Raw genomic sequence first — 27,176 nt, forward strand, 5'->3', positions numbered from 1 at the left:
TGAATATTATATAATCTCGAAAAATTGTTTATTTCACTTATCTATTAATAACTGTGGATAACGCCTTTAAATAAAATATCATTATTTATTTATTGATGCTCATACATACGTACATATATATTATGTAGTTAAAGTATAAAATATGATGTACATTTTGATTTATCTACCAGACTAGTTTAAGCATATTATTCTAAAAGTTGCATTTTCAGGTCAAATTTAATAGGACCTTCGGACTATCATTTTTTACATTATGAATTACTTATCTCAAGTTATCAATAAACTATACATTATTTTAAAAACGATAACATTTAACGGCACTATATATATTGCTAATAATTGTTTTCACAATATCATATATAGTAAAACTAATGAATTTCTGCAATTTCGACCGATTTTCGTAATTGACTTTTGCTATCTCCCCCTATTGTTTGCGTTCTAATAATGAGCCATCGAAGTGATTTTATAAAACGAAGCATCGCCGATTTCAACGACTCATGATGCAAATAGTAAAGAGAGACAACGAGCATCATTCTCGAAAAATAGCCAAAAATTAGAGATATTTATCAGCTTCATGATAATATAAAACTATTATAACTAGTATAATATAAAACTATTATACTATGTTTATATACAGCATATTTCTGAACAATACATACATCTACTTCCTTTCTAGGATGGACATTATCTAGGTAACTAAAAGAATGCATGACAGGTACGATATCTTTCATATTTAGTTGTTTTGCAGTTCTATATATTTGTTGTCTTATTCTATTTAGGTGAATACAAACGTCCAAAACATAAAAAAATAACCGTCATCTAATGTTTAACCTTGTATTATTGAAAAATATATTTTTACCTCAGCATTATGATGCAAAATAGATTTACAATCGTTCATTCGATGGTATAATGCAAACCACATTTTAGTATCACAGGTCGAAATTTTCTTGTTCGACAGCAACTTTCCCCGTTTTCTTAATTTAACATCGTTTGCAGAAACCCGAGAATGTAGCTACCCAAATCTTCATCCTGATTAGTCCATGAAACGTAAACACTCTTTTGATCATCTTCATCTCCTTCCACTTTTACCAAAACGGACTCGACTGATATGGAGCCATCCGTTAATTGAACCGTCCATCCTGATAGTCTTTCTTTCAATGGCTGCAATAGCTTTAAGGTAGTAGCGTGCGCTGGGCCGGGATCCCTTACTTGTACAGTGGACGTGAATCTGACCACGTGTTTCGTGATACCTGCAGCCTTTGCAACCTAATAAAAACAAAACCAATCAATTAATATATATAACAATTGTTATTTAAATATGTAAGTAAAAGGAATAGCGATCGAATTAAACAATTATGCGGAAAATATTACCTCATCCGCATCTACGAGACAGACACCGTCTTCTCTCAACATCAGGACACTGTGAAGCAGCCTCCGTCTCTTCGGATCAGGTGGCAGGGCTGAGTATCTCTTCGCTTCGGCTTTCAGCAACGCTAGAGAAGCATCCACCGGAACCTTGGACGTGGTAGTGATAATGCAAGTTTCACCGTTTGCAGGATTGTAACAACTAACACCGAATTCTTGTTTGATCTTCTCCTTCAAGTACTCCATCTTAGCGAATTCCCCGTGAACCAGCATAACGTTCTTCGGCTCGCAATACTGTATCAACTGCATTATTCCTTTTGCGTCGGCATGAGCGGAGAAGGACATGTACTCCACGGCCATCTTTACCTCCACGATCTGCCGATTCTCAAACTCTATTCTCCGTGTACCGTTCAAGACCTTGTGGCCCACGGTACCCTGCACGCAAAAACCCGGCATAATAACCATGTTGTTTTCATTAGGCGCCCATTTCTTAAATATCTGCAGGGAGAGACCAGCGTGTAACATTCCTGGCGTGGCGAACACCACCATCGCACCAGGATTATCGATATACGCTTTATCAAACGGTTTTATATGCTTAAAGTCAAACATGTTCCGTTGTACGAACGTTTTCTTAATTTTCTGATTAGTCCATGTGATAAACATTTTATAATAATTATTGGCCTTCTCGGTCAAACCAAGCGCGAAATAAACTGGTACTTTTAGATTCATCCTTTCCCAATAAGTTTCCAAAAGTATGCACAGCTCTTGGGCACGACCGAGGGCGAATACGGGAATCAAAACCTTTCCGCCTCTGTCGATGCATTCGTGTACCTGAAACACGCATATCTTCTCAAAAAATCGTTCAAGAAAAATTTAATTAAATTATTATCGATAATGAGCCGAAACGTACTTTCTTGAGAAAATCTCTTTCCCTACACCTCTTCGAATCTCTAATTGTGGTCGCATACGTCGACTCTGATATTAATAAGTCCGGCCTGCATTTGTCAATCCATGCAGCACCCAAGTGCCGATCCGGCGTCATATTATAGTCTCCTGTATATACGATGGTCTGCGATCCTACGCGAACCCAAAACATAGCTGCTCCGAGAACGTGTCCGGCATAGTATGCCTTTATCTCCAATTCTGGATCGACCATAACGGACTGATGAAGTGTAACGGCGATAACCTTCTTCATACAGTCCTTAATCATCTGCGACGTGAAAAAGTTGCTCTCGCCTTTGCGCTCGACCGCAACTTTCCTCATGTCCTCCAGCAAGATTGGCGCAATAGCCTTAGTCGGATGTGTCATGTAAATCGGTCCAGTGTAGCCTACCTGTATTTTTCGATTACAGTAGAGATTTATAATAAAGAGATGTGGACGGTAAGAAGATGACAATAAAAAATTGTTATGAAATATGATTCTTGTTGTTACGTTACCATCTCTGTAAAATATGGAAGAGCGCCGCAATGATCCAAGTGAAAATGAGAGATAATGACACAGTCGATATAATTGGTCGTAGGTCCTTCTGGAACTATGTAGGAAAAGTCTGGGAAGCGTCTCTCGTCATTGAACCCCATGTGCATTCCACAGTCCAGCATGATGTTTTTGCCACCCATGGAGACCAGGATGCAACTACGTCCAACATCCTGCCCAGCGCCAAGTGGTGTAACTTTTATATCTGGCATTTCTGAGAAGATTATAATAAAACGTAGTATTACTTGAAACATTAACGAAAAAAGAACATCATGTTACTTGCATATTCTAGAAGATTTATGCATGTGAATAGAAAATGGGTGCGACTTATGAAATAAATACAAGTACGTGTCTCAATATTATATCCTGCTGTAAACAAATACATCTTACGTTTTAAAAAAAAGTGCCCTTAAAACAGATTAAAAAAATACTACTAGCACAAAATATGTTGACATCGTTATATCATTTACTTAAAGAGATAACAGTTAGCTGATTAATCTAGATTCTAGATCAACAAATTGCTATCGCATTCTGAATTATAATCTTGATGTAATATAAATAAAGGAGCTTAGGATTAGGTTAGCGGGAGATAGCGTTAAACCGCCACTACGCACCGGTTCGTAAATGAATAAAACAGAAAATGTATAAAACGATTACGTGGTCACAGATCACGGTTGAGAATTAATGAGAATAATGAGCGGATTAACGTAAACGTATATCAAAAATTACTTACTTTTTTTTTCAGAAATTGTCAAGATCTTGTAAACAATGTCTTCCTCCTCTTCGAAAGCCAGTGTGATTATTGAGATTGACGGATACCTGCTGGCTGCTACTCCAAAAATACAAAAGGCGAAATTTATCAGGCAGTCTGGACAACTTAACGAAAAAAGAGTAATTTTCCCAGATAAAAATCCTAAAAAGTTATCTACACCGTGGATGCGTTCCAAAACTGATTGCCGCATTCAGGAAACACAACTGTTGAGTTCGTCTTATCAACAATCCGCGTTGATTGGTTGGTTCTAAAAGTAAGAGCCAATCACGTTCGACTGGTACTGCTGAACACGCCCAATATGATTGGTTCTTACCTTTGGTTCTTCTCCGGATCTAATACTACTGAATACTACGTTTACGCGAGCGTTACTTCTGTAGTAACTTACGATAAATCACTCGTTTACGCGAAGTAAATTATCGTAAGTTACTACAAAATCTCGTTTACGCGAAGAAAAATCCTGTTTACGCGAAGGAATTATCGTAAGTTAGCAGAAGTAAAGCTCGCGTAAACGTAGTATATGGAACTAAAAGAGAACAATAATGACCGCTGTTACACGTCGGGTTTAATAACATCGGTAGTTCTTAGGCTGGCAAATCACTATTCCCGACTATGAATACCGCCCTAAGAACTACCGATGTTATTAAACCCGATTAACGGCGCCGTGTAACAGCGGTCAATACATACAAAGGAATGTACATACTATAGAAATCGAGCTGCTGCATATTTGAAGCTGCAAGATTACGAGAAAGTTATTAATGACTGCAATAGTGCGTTAAAGAGATGCTGTAACAGAGCATCGTATTGAAGATGTAAAGCACTAAAAGCATTAGGCAGATTTAAGGAGGCATAACAAAATGCAAAAATTATTATTTTATTAAATCCTAATAACAAAAATTTTCAACGCGATAGCGACGCGCTTACGTGAAATTGTACAAGAACGTCGTAATAAAAATATAAAAATTAGTGCCAAAGTAAATATACAACTACTATAGAAATGCATCAACTTGCAAGAGATGATAAATAGGTTTATATGTAGATAATGTAAAAATTGTAACATATTTTTCATACTGGATCCAAAGGTAAGAACCAATCACATTCAATTGCTACTTTACGCTTAGCGAAGCAGAGGTTCGGCTGAACGCAGCCATTGTAACATATGTTTCATACTGGATACTTCAGTAAGAGTTTCGCTGTTTGATTTAATATTACATATAATTTGACAAACGGATTTAAGTTTTACCTTCTTTTATTATATAATTATTATTGTTTAATAGTCCACACATCCTATATGGATAAAAATTAAATCATATACGAATATAATCTTTCATAATTATTTATATTTTTATTAGATTTAAATATACGCATAATTTTGTATTAGGTATCACAAATGCTGGATTTAGCATTTAACATGAGCGCAGATAACGAAAAACGTGAAGCCGCTATGAACAATTTGCTTGTGCTCGCACGTGAAAGAGCTGGTGCCAAGGAGATCTTCAAAAAGGAAGGTGTATCAAAAATCGCACAACTTGTGAAAGTGGAAAAGAACGAGGAAGTAATCTGTAGCGACTCGTATTGTGTAGGCGAGTTATGCAAAAACAATATTAGTCGAACCGAGTCCGTTATGAAATACGTCGGTTTTCCTTGGTGTCTGGAAATAATAAGCAGCACATCTAGAGACGCAGTAATAAAACAAATTACGCATAACATTCATTGCGTACCTACGTTAGAGTGGGCCAAACGATTTGTCGAACTTCGCGAAAGATATTAAGTTCACAGCAGCTGCAGCTCTAGTGAAGCTGATGGTGGCCAACAAAGAGGCTTGCAAGAAAGTTTTCGACTCGAATTCCTGGTTGGAATTCGTACGCCTTTTACTCACTATAATCCAGATGGTAAGATACAAGAAAGGGGTATTATAATTGTGATAAATATGTTGAGAAGCTCGAAAAACGTCGCTGTAAAACTCATGGAAACAGACATAATGAAAATACTGACGGTATTGACCAAAAATGATACCGTACCAATCAAGATCAAGGAATTGACATCAGTTATTGCTTTAAAAGAAGCTGCAGATCGATCCGGTAACGAAGAACGTCGACAAGCAATCATCGTCATGATCGAACGGGAATGTGATAGAGCACGTCTATCAGGACAATTAGACCTTCTAAACCGTTTGCAAAGAGACTTATGGGCATATGAACTTATTGAAAATGTACCCACAAACGTAGACTCAGAAATCGCAAAAGTACTAGAAAGAACTGGACGACGATGATTTCATGGAAAAAAGGTGGTAAATATTAATTCAGAGATCTTATTATATATTTTTATATTTCAAATAAAATGCTTTAAGTAAATAATAAAATGAATGTTGCATTTAAATTTCTGCAATTTCGTCGTTTGAAACGTAGTTCTGCAATCAAATTATATTCGTGTTTGTACATCATTAAATATATGATTACTGTGCAGGACATGTATACATACATAGTTTATTACATAAATTTGCTAAAGTATAATAATATTAATATATTGTACAAAATAATACGACACGGAGATGTACATATATCACTGCGCCGAGCCCGCGCTTTTGAAAGTCACATGACATGCAGCATCGTTTCTCATTTGCTACCTCGGTCACGTAAACACTATGACTGTAAACACTATGACTTGTATGTAAGCCGCGACCCATGCCCGCAATCTGAATTCTTGCCGGTTTATTTAGTTACACTCGTTGAAAGGTCGAGAAAAGTAGAGAAAGTTAGGGTGTTCGAGCAGCACGGAAGAATATGTTACGAAGAGGAAACTATCCGACAGGTAAAGAATTTACATTCTGTTCTGTTTTGCAGACGGTCTGAACGAAGATTCAACAATATAACAAAGACTGTTAAAAATGATATGAGATACGTTAGTAACAATCGGGAAAAGAAACTACACGAGGTCATTAATAACTCAAGAAATGAACAAAGAACTCTAGATGCATTAAAAACTGACCGAAAAACAAATATTCGGTTGACGGTACTATTTTTTTACGTAAGAAAAAATGTCGATGGAATGAGATTCATGCTCACGCATAAATTTATCGCGCGTTTCAGGTAATTCGCTCGCCTTTCTCAGACTCTTTCGTCGAGGAAGTTGAATTTCCGATTTAAAAAAGGGAGGAAATGTAAATTGTTCTTGACTCTTGCAGCATACCGTACATAATTGCATCTCTTTCTCTTGCGTTAAGACGAAAATCAAATATTTGCATACAGCGTCATAAGTTGTCTGGATAGTTTCACATTGTCTAATATGCATAAACAGTTTCTGGAGATTCTGAGAACGAACACTAAATAATTATAAATTACTTAAATGATTGACTTCTTCTGTGTTGTTTGCCAATGTTCTACGGAAGTCAACTTTCTAATATAGAAATTATTGCAACAATTGATTACAATTTACATGCAGATTACACACTTGAAATTGCATTGTTATTATTAAACTGTGCGTTTATTCTTTATCCATTATACATATATTAGGCCTGTTTGTTTTAACTGAACTTCTTGTACAGTTCATCTTTTCTCTTTTTCTATCCAATGTGAAAAGAAAAAGAGGAAAGATGAACTGTGTAAGAATTTAAGTTAAAATGAACAGGCCTATACTGTCTCATACATGCACATATATAATTATTTAGTAATAATTTCATCTTCTATGCTTTTTGCATTTAAGATAATACACATATAAATAAAAGACCCGATATAAAATGTCAGTCTTTCTATGTTAAAACATATAATGTAACATCATATAATTTGGGTTGTGCAGTTATTCCATCATGGGCAGTTATCACTGCAAAGGAATGGAACGAGAAGGGTAATGATGAGTTTGACAAAGGAAATTGGTCTGAAGCATTAAGTCACTACACAAACGCACTGAAACTAGACGAAGACGATACTTATAAAGTATACTACCAAAATCGAGCTGCTGCATTTTTAAAGCTGCGCGATTACGAGAAAGTAGTTGAGGACTGCAACAGTGCGTTAAAGGAATGTTGTAACAAAGCATTGCGTATAAGATGTGAAGCACTAGAAGCGTTAGAAAGATTCGAGGAGGCATATCGGGATGCAGAGATTATTATTTCATCTGACCCCAATAACGAAGGTTTTCAATGCATAGCGGAGCGCTTACATAAAATTGTACTAGAACGTAAGGAAAGCTCACATATTAGTGCCAAGGTAAATATACATAACTGTTACAAAAGTCCGTCAACTCGCAAGACATGATAATTTAATCTAGATAAAATAATAAAAATGCAACACATTTTTCATACTGGATGTAAGTATTAGTAAAAGTTTTTGTTTTACTCAATATCACATATAATTTGACAAATGGATTTGAGTTTTTGTCTCTTTTATTAATATAATTATTAATTCTTGTTCATTAATAATCTACAAACTCTAGGCGGGTAACAATTACATCATACAAATATAATCTCATAATTATTTAAATTTTTATTACAGATCATTATATTTAAGTATTCCTCTTAATTTTGCTTTGTATTAGGTATCACAAATGTTGGATTTAGCATTTGACGTGAACGCAAGTGAGGAGAAACGTACAATCGCTATGAATGATCTGCTTGTACTCGCACATAAGAGATTTGGTCCCGAGGAGGTCTTCAAACAGGAAGGTGTGTCGAAAATCGCACAACTTGTGAAAGTGGAAACGAACGAGGAAGTAATCTGTAGCGCGATTCGTATTGTAAGCGAGTTATGCAAAAATAATATTAGTCGAACCGAGTCCGTTATGAAATCCGTCGGTTTGCTTTGGTGTCTGGAAATGATGAACAGCACATCTGCAGAAAGAGTTAACGCGTCTCAATATTGTTTGCAGGTAAATATCGAGTAAGATACGTGTAATTATACATGTATTTCAGTAATTAAAAACTTATTGCATATTTCGGTTTCAGAATATATTGAACACTTACAGCGGCATGAATAATAAACCTGATTCAAATCGCAACGAGGATTTGTGCGAGGCGCATAAGAAGGAAATAGACACGATTCTGTTGTGCTTGTCGTACAGCATAACGAGTAGAACGATAACAGGCCTTGCTAGAAATGCAATAATAGAACTTATTATGCGTAACGTTCATTGCGTAACTAAGTTGGACTGGGCCAAACGATTTGTCGAACTTCGCGGTGTGCAGAGATTGTTGGAGATAGCCAGTGAAATGGAGGAATACAATTCTGAATATTTGCTAGACATCACGTCTTCCACGCGAACTATAACCAGTGCGTGCTTAGCAAAAATATATGAAAACGTGTACTATGATGATGAGAAAACATTTATCAACGCCGTTGATGAATTTATTGAAGATAAATTGCATTCGCCTGTCATAGAATCTAAAGTACGAATTTTGCAACTTTCGATCTTTTCTTGTCATTTAAATTGTTTGAAAGTAAAAGGCCGAGTATCTTTTTAACTACAGCCGATTTGAGCAATTCAAACTCTTTATTTTTAAAACAAAAATGTCAAAGAAGATTTCTTTTTCAGTTGTCGATAGTATTGTATATAATCTGTGTTTTAAATTAAAATATGGTTATAACAGAGTAATCGAAATTTATTGAAGAATATGACTTTGTATTTTCTGAAACGTAATTTATCAGAAATGTCTATTTTCTATCAAAATTTTAAATAACACTGTAGCTTCCTTGATTTTAAATCAATATTGTTTGTCGGAACGTAAAAATTAACGAATTGTTAATCTATTGTTTTACAGGTACGTGTAGTAGTTGTGATAACAACCTTATTATTGGGCCCGTCAGAAGTTGGAAACGCAGTTGTGGCTAAAGAAAGGATTTTAGATATGATCTTCGTTATGGCGGAAACGGATGATGTATTGCAGCAGACAGTAGCTCTCGAATGTATTGTTGCCGCTGTGACCAGAAAAGACAAGGTCGACGCGATCATAAATCAAGGTGTTAATACATTGAAAAAGCTGTGTCAGTCTAAGAATGATTCAATTCGGGTTCGAGCGTTAGTGGGTTTGTGCAAGTTGGGTAATTCCGGAGACTCAGACGCGACTATCAGACCGTTCGCGGATGGAGTGACCAAGGAATTAACCGAGGCTTGCAAACGATTGTTGATTAATCCAAAAAAAGAAAAGAGAGAATGGGCCATAAAAGGTCTGTCGTATCTGACTTTCAACGCCGGAGTCAAAATGGAGTTGATCGAGGATCAAAATAATGCCATTCATACGATGATCGAAATCGCCAAGACTGGTGATCAATCGGTTCTCTTCGGCGTGCTTACGACGTTGGTGAACTTGTGTAACGCTTATGACGAGCAAGAACCCGAGATGATAGAATTGACAAAGTTTGTCAAATATCATTTTCCCGAGAATTTTTCTGAACTGTACGACGACAACTTCAAAGAAAGATTAGAAGCATTAGTGGATGCCAATGTAATCAGCGATCTGGTGGACCTCGCCAAAACGGACAGTAAGAACTGCAAGGAATTGATAGCGCGCGTTTTCAACGCGATATGCAATGAACAGTCATTGAGAAAAATAGTTGTTGATGACGGCGGCACGGAAACATTGTTGTCGTTAGCGCTGAATGGCACAGTCAATGGAAAGAAGCTTGCTTCGCGAGCCCTGGTCTATCTAGCACTCACGATACATCCTGAGGTTGCATTTCCCGGTCAAATAATCACGGAGATTGTTCAGCCAATCGTAAATCTTCTGGAAACGGAGTGTTCCGTCAATAAGAATTGCCAGACTCTAAAAGCTTTGTACAATCTAGCTGAAGTCAACGACAGCATGCGAGAACATATATTCAAAGAAGGAGTATTTCAGAAAATTGAAGCTTTTGTGTACGAGGGGGATTATCATTTGAAATTGGCGTCTGCAAATCTTATAAACATTTTGACATTAAGCCGTGAAGTCGCTATCCAGTATTTCGAGCAAGATAATTCTCGAGTTGAGTATCTTATGGTATTGTACAAGGACGAGAATCAAGATATTAAGTTCGCAGCAGCTGCAGCTCTAGTGAAGCTGACGGTGGCCAACAAAGAGGCTTGCAAGAAAGTTTTCGACTCAAATTTCTGGCTGGAATTCCTACGCTCTTTACTCACCAATCCAAGCAATAACATACAAGAAATGGGTGTTATATTTTTGCTATGTATGATAAGAAGCGTGGAAGATGTTGCTGCAAAACTCATCGAAACAGGCATAATGGAACTACTGAGAGCATTGAGAAACAAGAACAGTACCGTGCAGAACAAGAATATCAAGGAGTTGACATCCATTGCTTTAGAGGCTGTTGCGGAACGATCTAGTAAAGAAGCACTCTTCATAACAAGATGGGAACGTGATACAGCACGTCGATTAGGACAATTAGACCTTCTAAATCGTTTGGAAAAGAAGTTATGGGTATATGAACATACTGAAAATGTACCCTTAAATATATACTCAGAATTCGGGAGAATTCGGGAGAATACTAACAGGACAATGATATCTTTGTTGAAAAAAGACAAAATTTTTGAGATCTAAATGTCGTTTATATTTCTTATATATATTTCAAATAAAGCGCTTTAAATAATAAATGTTGCATTTAAATTTCTGCAATTTCGTCATTTGAAACGTAGTTATGCAATCATATAATTATATTCGTGTTTATATTAAATATATATTTACTGTGCGGGACATACATATATAGGTAAATACAGTTTATTTGTTATATAAATTTGCCAAAGTATATTAATATACTGTATGAAATAATACGTACACGGAGATATACATATATCACTAGGCCGAGAGCCCGCGCTTTTGGAAGTCACGTGACATGCAGTATCGTTCCTCATTTGCTACCCTGGTCACGTAAACACTATGACTAAACACTATGACTTGTATGTAAGCCGCGACCGATTTGCCCGCAATTTGAATTCTTACCGGCTTATATATAGTTATACTCGTTGAAAGGTCGAGGAAAGTAGAGACAGTTAGGGTGTTCGAGCAGCACGGAAGAACGTTACGAGAAGAGGAAGCTATCCGACAGGTAAAGAATTTATATTCTGTTCTGTTTCGCAAACGGTCTGAACGAAGATTCAACAATATAACAAAGGCTGTTAAAAATAATGTGAGATACGTTAGTAATAATCGGGAAAAGAAACCACACGAGAGCACACGAGGTCATTAATAATCCAAGAAATGAACAAAGAACTCTAGATGCATATTAAAAACTGAAAAACGAATACTCGGTTGACGGTACTATTTTTTTACGTGAAAAAAAATGTCGATGGAATAAGATTCATGCTCACGCATAAATTTATCGCGCGTTTCAGGTAATTCGCTCGCCTTTCTTAGACTCTCTTCCGTCGAGGAAGTTGAATTCCCGACATAAAAAAGGGAGGAAATGTAAATTGTCCCTGACTCTTGCAGCATAGCGTACATAATTGCATCTCTTTCTCTTGCGTTAAGACGAAATTAAATATTTGCATACAGCGTCATAAGTTGTCTGGATAGTTTCACATTGTCTAATATGCATAAACAGTTTCTGGAGATTCTGAGAACGAACACTAAATAATTATAAATTACTTAAATGATTGACTTCTTCTGTGTTGTTTGCCAATGTTCAACGAAAGTCAACTTTCTGATATAGAAATTATTGCAACAATTGATTACAGTTTACATGCAGATTACACACTTGAAATTGCATTGTTATTATTAAACTGTGCGTTTATTCTTTATCCATTATACATATATTAGGCCTGTTCGTTTTAGCTGAACTTCTTGTACAGTTCATCTTTTCTCTTTTTCTTTCCAATGTGAAAAGAAAAAGAGGAAAGATGAACTGTATAAGAAGTTCAGCTAAAACGAACAGGCCTATTCTCACGCATATAATTATTTAGTAATAATTTTATCTTCTATGCTTTTTGCATTTAAGATAGTACATATATAAATAAAAGACACGATATGAAATGTTAGAGTCCTTCATAAATATATAATGTAACATCATATTGACTCTCTTAAGGTAGCCAAATGCCTCGTCATCTAATTAGTGACGCGCATGAATGGATTAACGAGATTCCCACTGTCCCTATCTACTATCTAGCGAAACCACTGCCAAGGGAACGGGCTTGGAAAAATTAGCGGGGAAAGAAGACCCTGTTGAGCTTGACTCTAGTCTGGCACTGACATATTATATGTTAAAACATATAATGTAACATCATATAATTTGGGTTGTACAGTTATTCCACCACGGTGAAGTCAGTTATGAGTGCAAAGGAATGGAACAAGAAGGGTAATGAAGAGTTTGAAAAAGGAAATTGGTCTGAAGCATTAAGTCACTACACAAACGCACTGAATGTAGAAGAGAACGATCATGACAAAGGAATGTACTACAGAAATCGAATTGCTACTTATTTAAAGCTGGGCAATTACGAGAAAGTGGTTGAAGACTGCGACAATGCGTTAATGATATGTTGTAACAAAATACTGTATCACAGATATCAAGCACTAATAGCGTTAGAAAGATTCGAGGAGGCATATCGGGATGCGGAGATCATTATTTCATCTGACCCCAACAACAAAGTTATTCAGCCCGTAGCGACGCGCTTACGTGAAATTGTACAAGAACGTCGTAATAAAAATATAAAAATTAGTGCCAAGGTAAATATACGTAACTGTTACAAAAGTTCGTCAACTCGCAAGACATGATAATTTAATCTAGATAAGAGAATAAAATTGAAATACATTTTTCATACTGGATGTGAGTATTAGTAAGAGTTTTTGTTTCAATATCACACATAATTTGACAAATGGATTTGAGTTTTTGTCTTTTATTATATAATTATTAATTCTTGTTAATTAATAGTCTGCACACTACGGGTAAAAATTACATCATAAAAATATAATGTCAGTTATTTAAATTTTTATTGCAGATAATTATATTTAAGTATTCCTCTTAATTTTGCTTTGTATTAGGTATCAGAAATGTTGGATTTAGCATTTGACGTGAACGCAAGTGAGGAGAAACGTGAAATCGTTATGAATGATCTGCTTGTACTCACACATGAGAGATTTGGTGCCGAGGAAATCTTTAAACAGGAAGGTGTGTCGAAAATCGGACAACTTGTGAAAGTGGAAACGAACGAGGAAGTAATCTGTAGCGCGATTCGTATTGTAAGCGAGTTATGCAAAAATAATATTAGTCGAACCGAGTCCGTTATGAAATCCGTCGGTTTGCTTTGGTGTCTGGAAATGATGAACAGCACATCTGCAGAAAGAGTTAACGCGTCTCAATATTGTTTGCAGGTAAATATCGAGTAAGATACGTGTAATTATACATGTATTTCAGTAATTAAAAACTTATTGCATATTTCGGTTTCAGAATATATTGAACGCTTACAGCGGCATGAATAATAAACCTGATTCAAATCGCAACGAGGATTTGTGCGAGGCGCATAAGAAGGAAATAGACACGATTCTGTTGTGCTTGTCGTACAGCATAACGAGTAGAACGATAACAGGCCTTGCTAGAAATGCAATAATAGAACTTATTATGCGTAACGTTCATTGCGTAACTAAGTTGGACTGGGCCAAACGATTTGTCGAACTTCGCGGTGTGCAGAGATTGTTGGAGATAGCCAGTGAAATGGAGGAATACAATTCTGAATATTTGCTAGACATCACGTCTTCCACGCGAACTATAACCAGTGCGTGCTTAGCAAAAATATATGAAAACGTGTACTATGATGATGAGAAAACATTTATCAACGCCGTTGATGAATTTATTGAAGATAAATTGCATTCGCCTGTCATAGAATCTAAAGTACGAATTTTGCAACTTTCGATCTTTTCTTGTCATTTAAATTGTTTGAAAGTAAAAGGCCGAGTATCTTTTTAACTACAGCCGATTTGAGCAATTCAAACTCTTTATTTTTAAAACAAAAATGTCAAAGAAGATTTTTTTTTTAGTTGTCGATATTGTATATATTCTGTAAGTTTTAAATTAAAATATGGTTATAACAGAGTAATCGAAATTTATTGAAGAATATGACTTTGTATTTTCTGAAACGTATTTTCTGAAACGTAATTTATCAGAAATATCTATTTTCTATCAAAATTAAATAACACTGTAGCTTCCTTGATTATAAATCAATATTGTTTGTCGGAACGTAAAAATTAACGAATTGTTAATCTATTGTTTTACAGGTACGTATAGTAGTTGCGATAACAACCTTATTATTGGGCCCGTCAGAAGTAGGAAACGCAGTTGTGGCTAAAGAAAGGATTTTAGATATGATCTTCGTTATGGCGGAAACGGATGATGTATTGCAGCAGACAGTAGCTCTCGAATGTATTGTTGCCGCTGTGACCCGAAAAGACAAGGTCGACGCGATCATAAATCAAGGTGTTAATACATTGAAAAAGCTGTGTCAGTCTAAGAATGATTCAATTCGGGTTCGAGCGTTAGTGGGTTTGTGCAAGTTGGGTAATTCCGGAGACTCAGACGCGACTATCAGACCGTTCGCGGATGGAGTGACCAAGGAATTAACCGAGGCTTGCAAACGATTGTTGATTAATCCAAAGAAAGAAAAGAGAGAATGGGCCATAAAAGGTCTGTCGTATCTGACTTTCAACGCCGGAGTCAAAATGGAGTTGATCGAGGATCAAAATAATGCCATTCATACGATGATCGAAATCGCCAAGACTGGTGATCAATCGGTTCTCTTCGGCGTGCTTACGACGTTGGTGAACTTGTGCAACGCTTATGACGAGCAAGAACCCGAGATGATAGAATTGACAAAGTTTGTCAAATATCATTTTCCCGAGGATTTTTCTGAACTGTACGACGACAACTTCAAAGAAAGATTAGAAGCATTAGTGGATGCCAATGTAATCAGCGATCTGGTGGACCTCGCCAAAACGGACAGTCAGAACTGCAAGGAATTGGTAGCGCGCGTTTTCAACGCGATATGCAATGAACAGTCATTGAGAAAAATAGTTGTTGATGACGGCGGCACGGAGGCATTGTTGTCGTTAGCGCTGGATGGCACAGTCAATGGAAAGAAGCTTGCTTCGCGAGCTCTGGTCTATCTAGCACTCACGATACATCCTGAGGTTGCATTTCCCGGTCAAATAATCACGGAGGTTGTTCAGCCCATCATAAATCTTCTGGAACCGGAGTGTTCCGTCAATAAGAATTGCCAGACTCTAACAGCTTTGTGCAATCTAGCTGAAGTCAACGACAGCATGCGAGAACATATATTCAAAGAAGGAGTATTTCAGAAAATTGAAGCTTTTGTGTACGAGGGGGATTATCATTTGAAATTGGCGTCTGCAAATCTTATAAACATTTTGACATTAAGCCGTGAAGTCGCTATCCAGTATTTCGAGCAAGATAATTCTCGAGTTGAGTATCTTATGTTATTGTACAAGAATCAAGGTATTAAGTTTGCAGCAGCTGCAGTTCTAGTGAAGCTGACAATGGCCAACAAAGAGGCTTGCAAGAAAGTTTTCGACTCGAATTTCTGGCTGGAATTCCTACGCTCTTTACTCACCAATCCAAGCAATAACATACAAGAAATGGGTGTTATATTTGTGCTATGTATGATAAGAAGCGTGGAAGATGTTGCTGCAAAACTCATCGAAACAGGTATAATGGAACTACTGAGAGCATTGAGAGACAAGAACAGTACCGTGCAGAACAAGAATATCAAAGAGTTGACATCCATTGCTTTAGAGGCTTGCGGAACGATCTAGTAAAGAAGCACTCTTCATAATAAGATGGGAACGTGATACAGCACGTCGATTAGGACAATTAGACCTTCTAAATCGTTTGGAAAAGAAGTTATGGGTATATGAACATACTGAAAATGTACTCTTAAATATATACTCAGAATTCGGAAGAATACTAACAGGACAATGATATCTTTGTTGAAAAAAGACAAAATATTTGAGATCTAAATGTCGTTTATATTTCTTATATTTCAAATAAAGTGCTTTAAATATTAAATGTTGCATTTAAATTTCTGCAATTTCGTCATTTGAAACGTAGTTATGCAATCATATAATTATATTCGTGTTTATATATCTTTAAATATATATTTACTGTGCGGACATACATATATAGGTAAATACAGTTTGTTATATAAATTTGCCAAAGTATATTAATATACTGTATGAAATAATACGTACACGGAGATATACATATATCACTAGGCCGAGCCCGCGCTTTTGGAAGTCACGTGACATGCAGTATCATTCCTCATTTGCTGCGTGACCCCGGTCACGTAAACACTATGACTGTAAACACTATGACTTGTATGTAAGCCGCGACCGATTTGCCCGCAAGTTGAATTCTTACCGGTTTAATTAGTTATACTCGTTGAAAGGTCGAGGAAAGTAGAGACAGTTAGGGTGTTCGAGCAGCACGGAAGAACGTTACGAGAAGAGGAAGCTATCCGACAGGTAAAGAATTTATATTCTGTTCTGTTTCGCAAACGGTCTGAACGAAGATTCAACAATATAACAAAGGCTGATAAAAACGATGTGAGATACGTTGGTAATAAATCGGGAAAAGAAACCACACGAGAGCACACGAAGGTCATTAATAATCCAAGAAATGAACAAAGAACTCTAGATGCATTAAAAACTGAAAAACGAATACTCGGTTGACGGTACTATTTTTTTACGTAAGAAAAAATGTCGATGGAATGAGATTCATGCTCACGCATAAATTTATCGCGCGTTTCAGGTAATTCGCTCGCCTTTCTTAGACTCTCTTTTGTCGAGAAAGTTGAATTCCCGACATAAAAAAGGGAGGAAATGTAAATTGTCCCTGACTCTTGCAGCATAGCGTACATAATTGCATCTCTTTCTCTTGCGTTAAGACGAAATCAAATATTTGCATACAGCGTCATAAGTTGACTGGATAGTTTCACATTGTCTAATATGCACAAACAGCTTCTGGAGATTCTGAGAACGAACACTAAATAATTATAAATTACTTAAATGATTGACTTCTTCTGTGTTGTTTGCCAATGTTCTACGAAATTTAACTTTCTGATAGAGAAATTATTGCAACAATTGATTACAATTTACATGCAGATTACACACTTGAATTTGCATTGTTATTATTAAACTGTGCGTTTATTCTTTATCCATTATACATATATTAGGCCTGTTTGTTTCATCTTCTATGCATTTTGCATTTAAGATAATACATATTTAAATAAAAGACACGATATGAAATGTCAGAGTCCTTCTATGTTAAAACATATAATGTAACATCATATAATTTGGGTTGTACAGTTATTCCACCATGGTGAAGTCAGTTATGAGTGCAAAGGAATGGAACGAGAAGGGTAATGAAGAGTTTAAAAGAGGCAATTGGTCTGAAGCATTAAGTCACTACACAAACGCACTGAATGTAGAAGAGAACGATCATGACAAAAGAATGTACTACAGAAATCGAATTGCTACTTATTTAAAGCTGGGCAATTACGAGAAAGTGGTTGAAGACTGCGACGATGCGTTAATGATATGTTGTAACAAAATACTGTATCACAGATATCAAGCACTAATAGCGTTAGAAAGATTCGAAGAGGCATATCGGGATGCGGAGATCATTATTTCATCTGACCCCAACAACAAAGTTATTCAGCCCGTAGCGACGCGCTTACGTGAAATTGTACAAGAACGTCGTAATAAAAATATGAAAATTAGTGCCAAGGTAAATATACGTAACTGTTACAAAAGTTCGTCAACTCGCAAGACATGATAATTTAATCTAGATAAGAGAATAAAAATGAAATACATTTTTCATACTGGATCGCGAGTATTAGTAAGAGTTTTTGTTTCAATATCACACATAATTTGACAAATGGATTTGACTTTTTGTCTTTTATTATATAATTATTAATTCTTGTTAATTAATAGTCTGCACACTACGGGTAAAAATTACATCATACAAATATAATGTCACAGTTATTTAAATTTTTATTACAGATAATTATATTTAAGTATACGCTTAATTTTGCTTTGTATTAGGTATCAAATTTGCTGGATCAAGCATTTGACGTGAACGCAAGTGAGAAGGGACGTGAAATCGCTATGAATAATCTGCTTGTGCTCACACGTGACGAAGCTGGTGTCGAGGAGATCTTCAAAAAGGAAGGTGTATCGAAAATCGCACAACTTGTGAAAGTGGACACGAACGAGGAAGTAATCTGTAGCGCGATTCGTATTGTAGGCGAGTTATGCAAAAACAATATTAGTCGAACGGAGTCCGTTATGAAATACGTCGGTTTGCCTTGGTTCTTGGAAATAATGAACAGCACATCTATAGAGAGAGTTAACGCGTCTCAAGATAGTTTACAGGTAAATATCGAGTAAGATACGTGTAATTATACATGTATTTCAGTAATTAAAAACTTATTGCATATTTCGGTTTCAGAATATATTGAACGCTTACAGCGGTGTGACTAATAAACTCGATTCAAAACCCGACGAGGCTTTGTGCGCGGCGCATAAGAAGGAAATAGACACGATTCTGTTGTGCTTGTCGTACAGTATAACGAGTAGAACGTTAACAGGCCTTGCTAGAGACGCAATAATAGAACTTATTATGCGTAACATTCATTGCGTAACTAAGTTAGACTGGGCCAAACGATTTATCGAACTTCGCGGTGTGCAAAGATTGATGGAGGTAGCCAGTGAAATGGAGGAATACAAATACAAATCCTCGATGGACATCACATCCTCCACGCAAACTATAACTAGTGATTGCATAGCAAAAATATATGAAAACGTGTACTATGATGATGAGAAAACATTTATCAACGCCGTTGATGAATTTATTGAAGATAAATTGCATTCGCCTGACGTGGAATCTAAAGTATGAATTTTGCACCTTTCGATCTTTTCTTGTCATTTAAATTGTCTGAAAATAAAAGGCCGAGTTTTTTAACTATAGCCGATTTGAGCAATTTAAACTCTCTATTTTTAAAACAAAAATGTCAAAGAAGACTTCAGTTCTTTTTCAGTTGTCGATATTGTATATAATCTGTAAGTTTTAAATTAAAATATGGTTATAACAGAGTAATCGAAATTTATTGAAGAATATGACTTTGTCGTCTAGTATTTTCTGAAGCGTAATTTATCAAAAATGTCTATTTTTTATCAAAATTAAATAACACTGTAGCTTCCTTGATTTTAAATCAATATTGTTTGTCGGAACATAAAAATTAACGAATTGTTAATCTATTGTTTTACAGGTACGTGTAGTAGTTGCGATAACAATCTTATTATTGGGCCCGTCAGATGTTGGAAACGCAGTTGTGGCTAAAGAAATGATTTTAGATATGATCTTCGTAATGGCGGGAACGGATGATATATTGCAGCAGACAGTGGCTCTCGAATGTATCGTTGCTGCTGTGACCAGAAAAGACAAGGTCGACGCGATCATAAATCAAGGTGTTAATATATTAAAAAACCTGTGTCAATCTCAAGATGATTCAGTTCGGGTTCGAGCGTTAGTGGCTTTTTGCAAGATGGCTAATTCCGGAGACTCAGACGCGACTATCAGACCGTTCGCGGACGGAGTGACCAAGGAATTGGCCGAGGCTTGCAGACGATTGTTAATTAATTTAAAGGAAGAAAAGAATATGAGAGCATGGGCGATAAAAGGTCTGTCGTATCTGACTTTCAACGCCGGAGTCAAACAGGAGTTGATCAAGGATAAAAGAGTCATTCATACGATGATCGAGATCGCCAAGACCGGTGATCGATCAGTTCTCGTCGGCGTGCTTACGACGTTGGTGAACTTGTGCAACGCTTATGACGAGCAAGAACCCGAGATGATAGAATTTACAAAGTTTGTCAAATATTATTTTCCTGAGGAATCTGAACTGGACGACGACAACTTCGAAGAAAGATTGTGCGCATTAGCAAAGGCCGGTGTGATCAGCGATCTGGTGAACCTCGCCAGAACGGACAGTCAGAACTGCAAGGAATTGATAGCGCGCGTTTTCAACGCGATATGCAGTGAACAGAAATTGAGAAAAATAGTTGTTGATGACGGCGGCACGGAGGCATTGTTGTCGTTAGCGCTGGATGGCACAGTCGAGGGAAAGAAGCAAGCTTCGCTAGCTTTGGTCCGTTTGGCACGGAACCTCACGAAATGTCCTGAGGTTATAATTCGCGGTCAACTAATCACGGAGGTTGTTCAACCGATCGTAAATCTTCTGAACCCGGAGTGTTCCGTTAATGAGAATTGCCAGACTCTAACAGCTTTGTGCAATCTAGCTGAAGTCAACGACAGCATGCGAGAACATATATTCAAAGAAGGAGTATTTCAGAAGATTGAAGCCTTTAGGTACGAGGGGGATTGTCGTCTTTTGAGATTGGCGTCTGCAAATCTTATAAACATTTTGTTATTAAGCCGTGAAGTCGCTATTCAGTATTTCGAGCAGGATAATTCTCGAGTTGAGTATCTTATGTTATTGTACAAGGACGAGAATCAAGATATTAAGTTTGCAGCAGCTGCAGCTCTAGTGAAGCTGACGGTGGCCAACAAAGAGGCTTGCAAGAAAGTTTTCGACTCGAATTTCTGGCTGGAATTCCTATGCTCTTTACTCACCAATCCAAGCAATAACATACAAGAAATGGGTGTTATATTTGTGCTAAGTATGATAAGAAGCGTGGAAGATGTTGCTGCAAAACTCATCGAAACAGGCATAATGGAACTACTGAGAGCATTGAGAAACAAGAACAGTACCGTGCAGAACGAGAATATCAAGGAATTGACATACATTGCTTTAGAGGCTGTTGCGGAACGATCTAGTAAAGAAGCACTCATCATAATAAAATGGGAACGTGATACAGCATGTCGATTAGGGCAATTAGACCTTCTAAATCGTTTAGAAATAAAGTTATGGGTATATGAACATACTAAAAACCTTGTACCCTTAAACATATACGCAGAATTCGGGAGGATACTAACAGGACAATGATATCTTTGTTGAAAAAGGACAAAATATTCTAAATCTGCATGCCCTATATATTCTTTATATTTCAAATAAAGTGCTTTAAATAATAAAATAAATGTTACATTTATATTTTTGCAATTTTGTCGTTCGAAACGTAGTCATGCGATCATGTAATTATATTTGTGTTTATATATCTTTAAATATATGTTTACTGTGCAAGACATATACATAGAGTTAATTTATTTCTTACATAAATTTGCCAAAAAGTAGAATATTAATATATATATAGTATGAAATAATACATACACGGAGACGTATGTACATATATCACTGGGCCGATCCCGCGCTTTTGGAAGTCACGTGACGTGCAGCGTTGTGCCTCATTTGCTACGCCGGTCACGTGGCTATAGTCGCGACACGCGCCCTCAATGGCCTTACATTAATGTTTGCCGGTTCAGTTACACTTGTTGAAAGGTCGATTAGTTGAAAATCAGAGAAAAGCTAGGGTTTTCGAGCAGCACGAAAGATTCGTTACGAAGAGGAAGCTGTCCGACAGGTAAAGCATTTACATTCTGTTTTGTTTCACCGACGGCCTGAACGAAGGTTCAACAATATAACAAAGGTTATTAAAAGTAATACGAGATACGTTAGTAATAATCGGGAAAAGAAACCACACGAGAGCACACGAGGTCATTAAAACTCAAGAAATGAACAAAGAACTCGAGATGTATTTAAAACTGAAACAAATACTCGATTGACGGTACCTTAACCCTTCGCAGAACAATTCTGCTATTTTCGTCGAATACCTGGGTCTTTTATGCCCAGTTAAAATCTCTGTAAAATTCGAAATTGTAATATCGAGTGGGTCTTGAAAGTCCCACGCGTTCTGCGAAGGGTTAAGTACTTTTATGTAAAAAAAAAATTTTGGAATGAGATTCATCCTCACGCAAATAAATTTATCGCGTGTCTCAGATGAATCACTCGCCTTTCCCAGACTCTCTTTCGTTGAGAAGTTGAATTCCCGACGCAAAAAAGGGAGGGGTGTAAATTGCACCTGGCTCTTGCAACGAAGCGTACATAATTGCATCTCTCGCGTTAAGATGAAATCAAATATTTGCATGTAGCGTCATAAAGTCGTCTGGATAGTTCCACACTGTCTAATATGTACAAGCGGCTTCTGGAAATTCTGAGTACAAACGCTGAATGATGACTTCAATGATTAACGTCTGTTTTCCGATGTTCAACGAAAGTCAACTTTATAATATAAAAATCATTGCAACAATTTATTACACTAATTTACATGCATGTCTCACACTAGAAGTTGCATTGCTATTGTTGAATTGTGCGTTTATTCTTTATCCATTATACATGGTATTAGGTTTGTTCGTTTTAGCTGAACTTCTTGCACAGTTCATCTTCTCTTTTTTTTTTCCCAATATGAACAGAAAAAGAGGAAAGATGAACTGTGCGAGTAGTTCAGCTAAAATAAACAGGCCTATTGTCTCATACATGCATATAATTATTTAGTAATAATTATGCCTTTTGTATTTAAGATAATACATGTATCAAGAGATATAGTATTTAGTGTCAGACTCTTTCTGTGTTAAAACATATAATGTAACATCATATAATTTGTGTTGTAGAGTTATTCCACCATGACAGAGTCAGATATGAGTGCACAGGAGTGGAACCACAAGGGTTGCGAAGAGTCTAGGAAAGGCAATTTGTCAGAAGCATTAAGTTACTACTCAAACGCACTGAAACTAACAGAGGACAAAGCTGAAAAAGCATGTCTCTACAGAAATAGAGCTGGTATTTATTTACAGCTGAGCGATTACGAGAAAGTTATTAATGACTGCAATAGTGCGTTAAAGATATGTAGCAAAGCATTGTTACAAAGATGTAAAGCACTAGAAGCGTTAGAAAGATTCGAGGAGGCATATCAGGATGCAGAGATTATTATTGCATTAAATCCTAATAACGAAGATTTTCAACGCGTAGTGGACCACTTACGTGAAATTGTACAAGAACGTCGTAAGGAAAAGTTACATATTAGTGCCCAGGTAAATATACGTAACTATTACAAAAGTTCGTCAACTCGCAAAACATGATAATTTAATCTATATAAGAGAATAAAAATGAAATACATATTTCATACTGGATGTGAGTATTAGTAAGAGTTTTTGTTTCAATATCACACATAATTTGACAAATGGATTTGAGTTTTTGTCTTTTATTACATAATTATTAATTTATGTTAATTAATAGTTTGCACACTATACGGACAAAAATTACATCATACAAATATAATGTCACAGTTATTTAAATTTTTATTGCAGATTATTATATTTAAGTATACGCTTAATTTTGCTTTGTATTAGGTATCAGAAGTGCTGGATCTAGCATTTGACATGAACGCAAATGAGAAAGAACGTGAAATTGCTATGATTGATTTGCTTGATCTCGCATGTGACGAAACTGGTGCCGAGGAGATCTTCAAAAAGGAAGGTGTATCCAAAATCGTTCAACTTGTGAAAGTGGAAAAGAACAAGGGAGTGATCTGCAGCGCGATTCGTATTGTAGGCGAGTTATGCAAAAACAATATTAGTCGAACCGAGTCCGTTATGAAATCCGTCGGTTTGCCTTGGTTCTTGGAAATAATGAACAGCACATCTATAGAGAAAGTTAATGCGTCTCAATATAGTTTACAGGTAAATATCGAGTAAAATAAATGTATTTATTTTATATATATTTTAGTAATTAAAAATTTATTGCATATTTCGATTTCAGAATGTATTGAACACTTACAGCGGTGTGACTAATAAACTCGATTCAAAACCCGACGAGGCTTTGTGCGCGGCGCATAAGAAGGAAATAGACACGATTCTGTTGTGCTTGTCGTACAGCATAACGAGTAGAACGATAACAGGCCTTGCTAGAGACGCAATAATAGAACTTATTATGCGTAACATTCATTGCGTAACTAAGTTAGACTGGGCCAAACGATTTGTCGAACTTCGCGGTGTGCAAAGATTGATGGAGGTAGCCAGTGAAATGGAGGAATACAAATACAAATACAAATCCTCGATGGACATCACATCCTCCACGCAAACTATAACTAGTGTGTGCTTAGCAAAAATATATGAAAACGTGTACTATGATGATGAGAGAACATTTATCAACGCCATCGATGAATTTATTGAAGATAAATTGCATTCGCCTGACATAGAATCTAAAGTATGAATTTTGCAAATTTCGATCTTTTCTTGTCATTTAAATTGTTTGAAAATAAAAGGCCGAGTCTTTTTAACTATAGCCGATTTGAGCAATTTAAACTTTATTTTTAAAACAAAAATGTCAAAGAAGATTTCTTTTTCAGTTGTCGATATTGTATATATTCTGTAAGTTTTAAATTAAAATATGGTTATAACAGAGTAATCGAAATTTATTGAACAATATGACTTTGTAATCTATAGTATTTTCTGAAGCGTAATTTATCAAAAATGTCTATTTTCTATCAAAATTAAATAACCCTGTAGCTTCCTTGATTTTAAATCAATATTGTTTGACGGAACGTAAAAATTAATGAATTGTTAATCTATTGTTTTACAGGTACGTGTAGTAGTTGCGATAACAACCTTATTATTCGGCCCGTCAGATGTTGGAAACGTAGTTGTGGCTAAAGAAAGGATTTTAGAGATGATCTTCGTTATGGCGGAAACGGATGATGTATTGCAGCAGACAGTGGCTCTCGAATGTATCGTTGCCGCTGTGACCAGAAAAAACAAGGTCGACGCGATCATAAATCAAAATGTTAATACATTGAAAAAGCTGTGTCAGTCTAAGGATGATTCAATTCGGGTTCGAGCGTTAGTGGGTTTGTGCAAGTTGGGTAATTCCGGAGACTCAGACGCGACTCCCAGACCGTTCGCGGATGGAGTGACCAAGAAATTGGCCGAGGCTTGTAGACGATTGTTGATTAATCTAAAGAATCAAAAGAATATGAGAGAATGGGCCATAAAAGGTCTGTCGTATCTGACTTTCAACGCCGGAGTTAAACAGGAGTTGATCAAGGATAAAAGAGCCATTCATACGATGATCGAGACCGCCAAGACTGGTGATCAATCGGTTCTCTTCGGCATGCTTACGACGTTGGTGAACTTGTGCAACGCTTATGACGAGCATGAACCCGAGATGATAGAATTGACAAAGTTTGTCAAATATTATTTTCCCGAGAAATCTGAACTGGACGACGACAACTTCGAAGAAAGATTGTGCGTATTAGCAAAGGCCGGTGTGATTAGTGATCTGGTGAACCTCGCCAGAACGGACAGTCAGAACTGCAAGGAATTGATGGCGCGCGTTTTCAACGCGATATGCAGTGAACAGAAATTGAGAGAAATAGTTGTTCAACAAGGCGGCACGGAGGCATTGTTGTCGTTAGCGCTGGATGGCACAGTCGAGGGAAAGAAACAAGCTTCGCTAGCTTTGGTCCGTTTGGCACTCACGAAACGTCCTGAGGTTATATTTCCCGGTCAACTACTCACGGAGTTTGTTCAACCCATCGTAAATCTTCTAAACCCAGAGTGTTCCGTTAATGAGAATTGCCAGACTCTAACAGCTTTGTGCAATCTAGCTAAAGTCAACGACAGCATGCGAGAACATATATTCAAAGAAGGAGTATTTCAGAAGATTGAAGGCTTCAGGTACAAGTGGGATTATCTTTTGAGATTGGCGTCTGCAAATCTTATAAACATTTTGATTTTAAGCCGTGAAGTCGCTATTCAGTATTTCGAGCAGGATAATTCTCGAGTTGAGTATCTTATGTTATTGTACAAGGACGAGAATCAAGATATTAAGTTTGCAGCAGCTGCAGCTCTAGTGAAGCTGACGGTGGCCAACAAAGAGGCTTGCAAGAAAGTTTTCAACTCGAATTTCTGGTTGGAATCCCTACGCTCTCTACTGACTAATCCAAGCAATAACATACAAGAAATGGGTGTTATATTTGTGCTAAGTATGATAAGAAGCGTGGAAGATGTTGCTGTAAAACTCATCGAAACAGGCATAATGGAACTACTGAGAGCATTGAGAAACAAGAACAGTACCGTGCAGAACGAGAATATCAAGGAATTGACATCCATTGCTTTAGATGCTGTTGCGGAACGATCTAGTAAAGAAGCACTCATCATAATAAGATGGGAACGTGATACAGCATGTCAATTAGAGCAATTAGACCTTCTAAATCGTTTGGAAATAAAGTTATGGGTATATGAACATTCTAAAAACCTGGTACCCTTAAACATATACTCAGAATTCGGAAGGATACTAACAGGACGATGATATCTTTGTTGAAAAGGGACAAAATATTCGAAATCTGCATGCCCTGTATATTCCTTATATTTCAAATAAAGTGCTTTAAATAATAAAATAAATGTTACATTTATATTTTTGCAATTTTTTCGTTTGAGTCATGCGATCATGTAATTTATATTTGTGTTTATATATCTTTAAATATATGTTTACTGTGCAAGACATATACATACAGTTAATTTATTTGTTACATAAATTTGCCAAAGTAGAATATTTATATATATAGTATGAAAT

At 36.5% G+C, this 27,176-nt stretch overlaps 3 protein-coding genes and 1 pseudogene across 5 annotated transcripts; 3 read left to right on the plus strand and 1 right to left on the minus strand.

Annotated features, from left to right (window-relative positions):
- Positions 1-71: 71 nt before the first annotated feature.
- Ints11 (integrator complex subunit 11) lies at positions 72-3,728 on the minus strand. Its single transcript, XM_071715533.1, has 5 exons — positions 3,570-3,728; positions 2,800-3,050; positions 2,273-2,695; positions 1,369-2,193; positions 72-1,263 (listed from the first exon to the last, which is right to left on the minus strand). Exons 2-5 carry the CDS (start codon positions 3,046-3,048, stop codon positions 973-975), a joined length of 1,788 nt encoding a protein of 595 aa, XP_071571634.1. The 5' UTR covers positions 3,049-3,050; positions 3,570-3,728; the 3' UTR covers positions 72-972.
- A 2,162-nt stretch (positions 3,729-5,890) lies between these two features.
- Positions 5,891-11,258, plus strand: LOC139777863 (protein unc-45 homolog B-like). The gene is made up of 5 exons (XM_071715515.1): positions 5,891-6,416; positions 7,401-7,810; positions 8,139-8,468; positions 8,545-8,985; positions 9,358-11,258. The coding sequence occupies exons 1-5, from the start codon at positions 6,389-6,391 to the stop codon at positions 11,128-11,130; spliced, it is 2,982 nt and encodes a 993-aa protein (XP_071571616.1). The 5' UTR covers positions 5,891-6,388; the 3' UTR covers positions 11,131-11,258.
- Positions 11,259-11,337: 79 nt separating this feature from the next.
- Positions 11,338-16,597, plus strand: LOC139777864 (protein unc-45 homolog B-like; annotated as a pseudogene).
- A 256-nt stretch (positions 16,598-16,853) lies between these two features.
- Positions 16,854-27,108, plus strand: LOC139777854 (protein unc-45 homolog B-like). Of its 3 annotated transcripts, none has more exons than XM_071715501.1 (5): positions 16,854-17,052; positions 23,216-23,635; positions 23,954-24,283; positions 24,363-24,809; positions 25,185-27,108. In XM_071715501.1, the coding sequence occupies exons 2-5, from the start codon at positions 23,228-23,230 to the stop codon at positions 26,910-26,912; spliced, it is 2,913 nt and encodes a 970-aa protein (XP_071571602.1). In that variant the 5' UTR covers positions 16,854-17,052; positions 23,216-23,227; the 3' UTR covers positions 26,913-27,108. The 3 variants fall into 3 exon arrangements, with proteins under 3 accessions (XP_071571602.1, XP_071571600.1, XP_071571601.1); XM_071715499.1 differs by lacking the exons at positions 23,216-23,635; positions 23,954-24,283; positions 24,363-24,809; positions 25,185-27,108 and adding exons at positions 17,896-18,316; positions 18,634-18,963; positions 19,040-19,480; positions 19,860-21,797 and having other exon boundaries at positions 16,869-17,052; XM_071715500.1 differs by lacking the exon at positions 16,854-17,052 and adding an exon at positions 21,920-22,128.
- Positions 27,109-27,176: the final 68 nt, after the last annotated feature.

Source organism: Temnothorax nylanderi, unplaced genomic scaffold, assembly GCF_030848795.1.
Source record: "Temnothorax nylanderi isolate EJ_2023f unplaced genomic scaffold, tnyl_v1.0 TNYL_tig0167_pilon, whole genome shotgun sequence".
Classification (NCBI taxonomy): domain Eukaryota; kingdom Metazoa; phylum Arthropoda; class Insecta; order Hymenoptera; family Formicidae; genus Temnothorax; species Temnothorax nylanderi.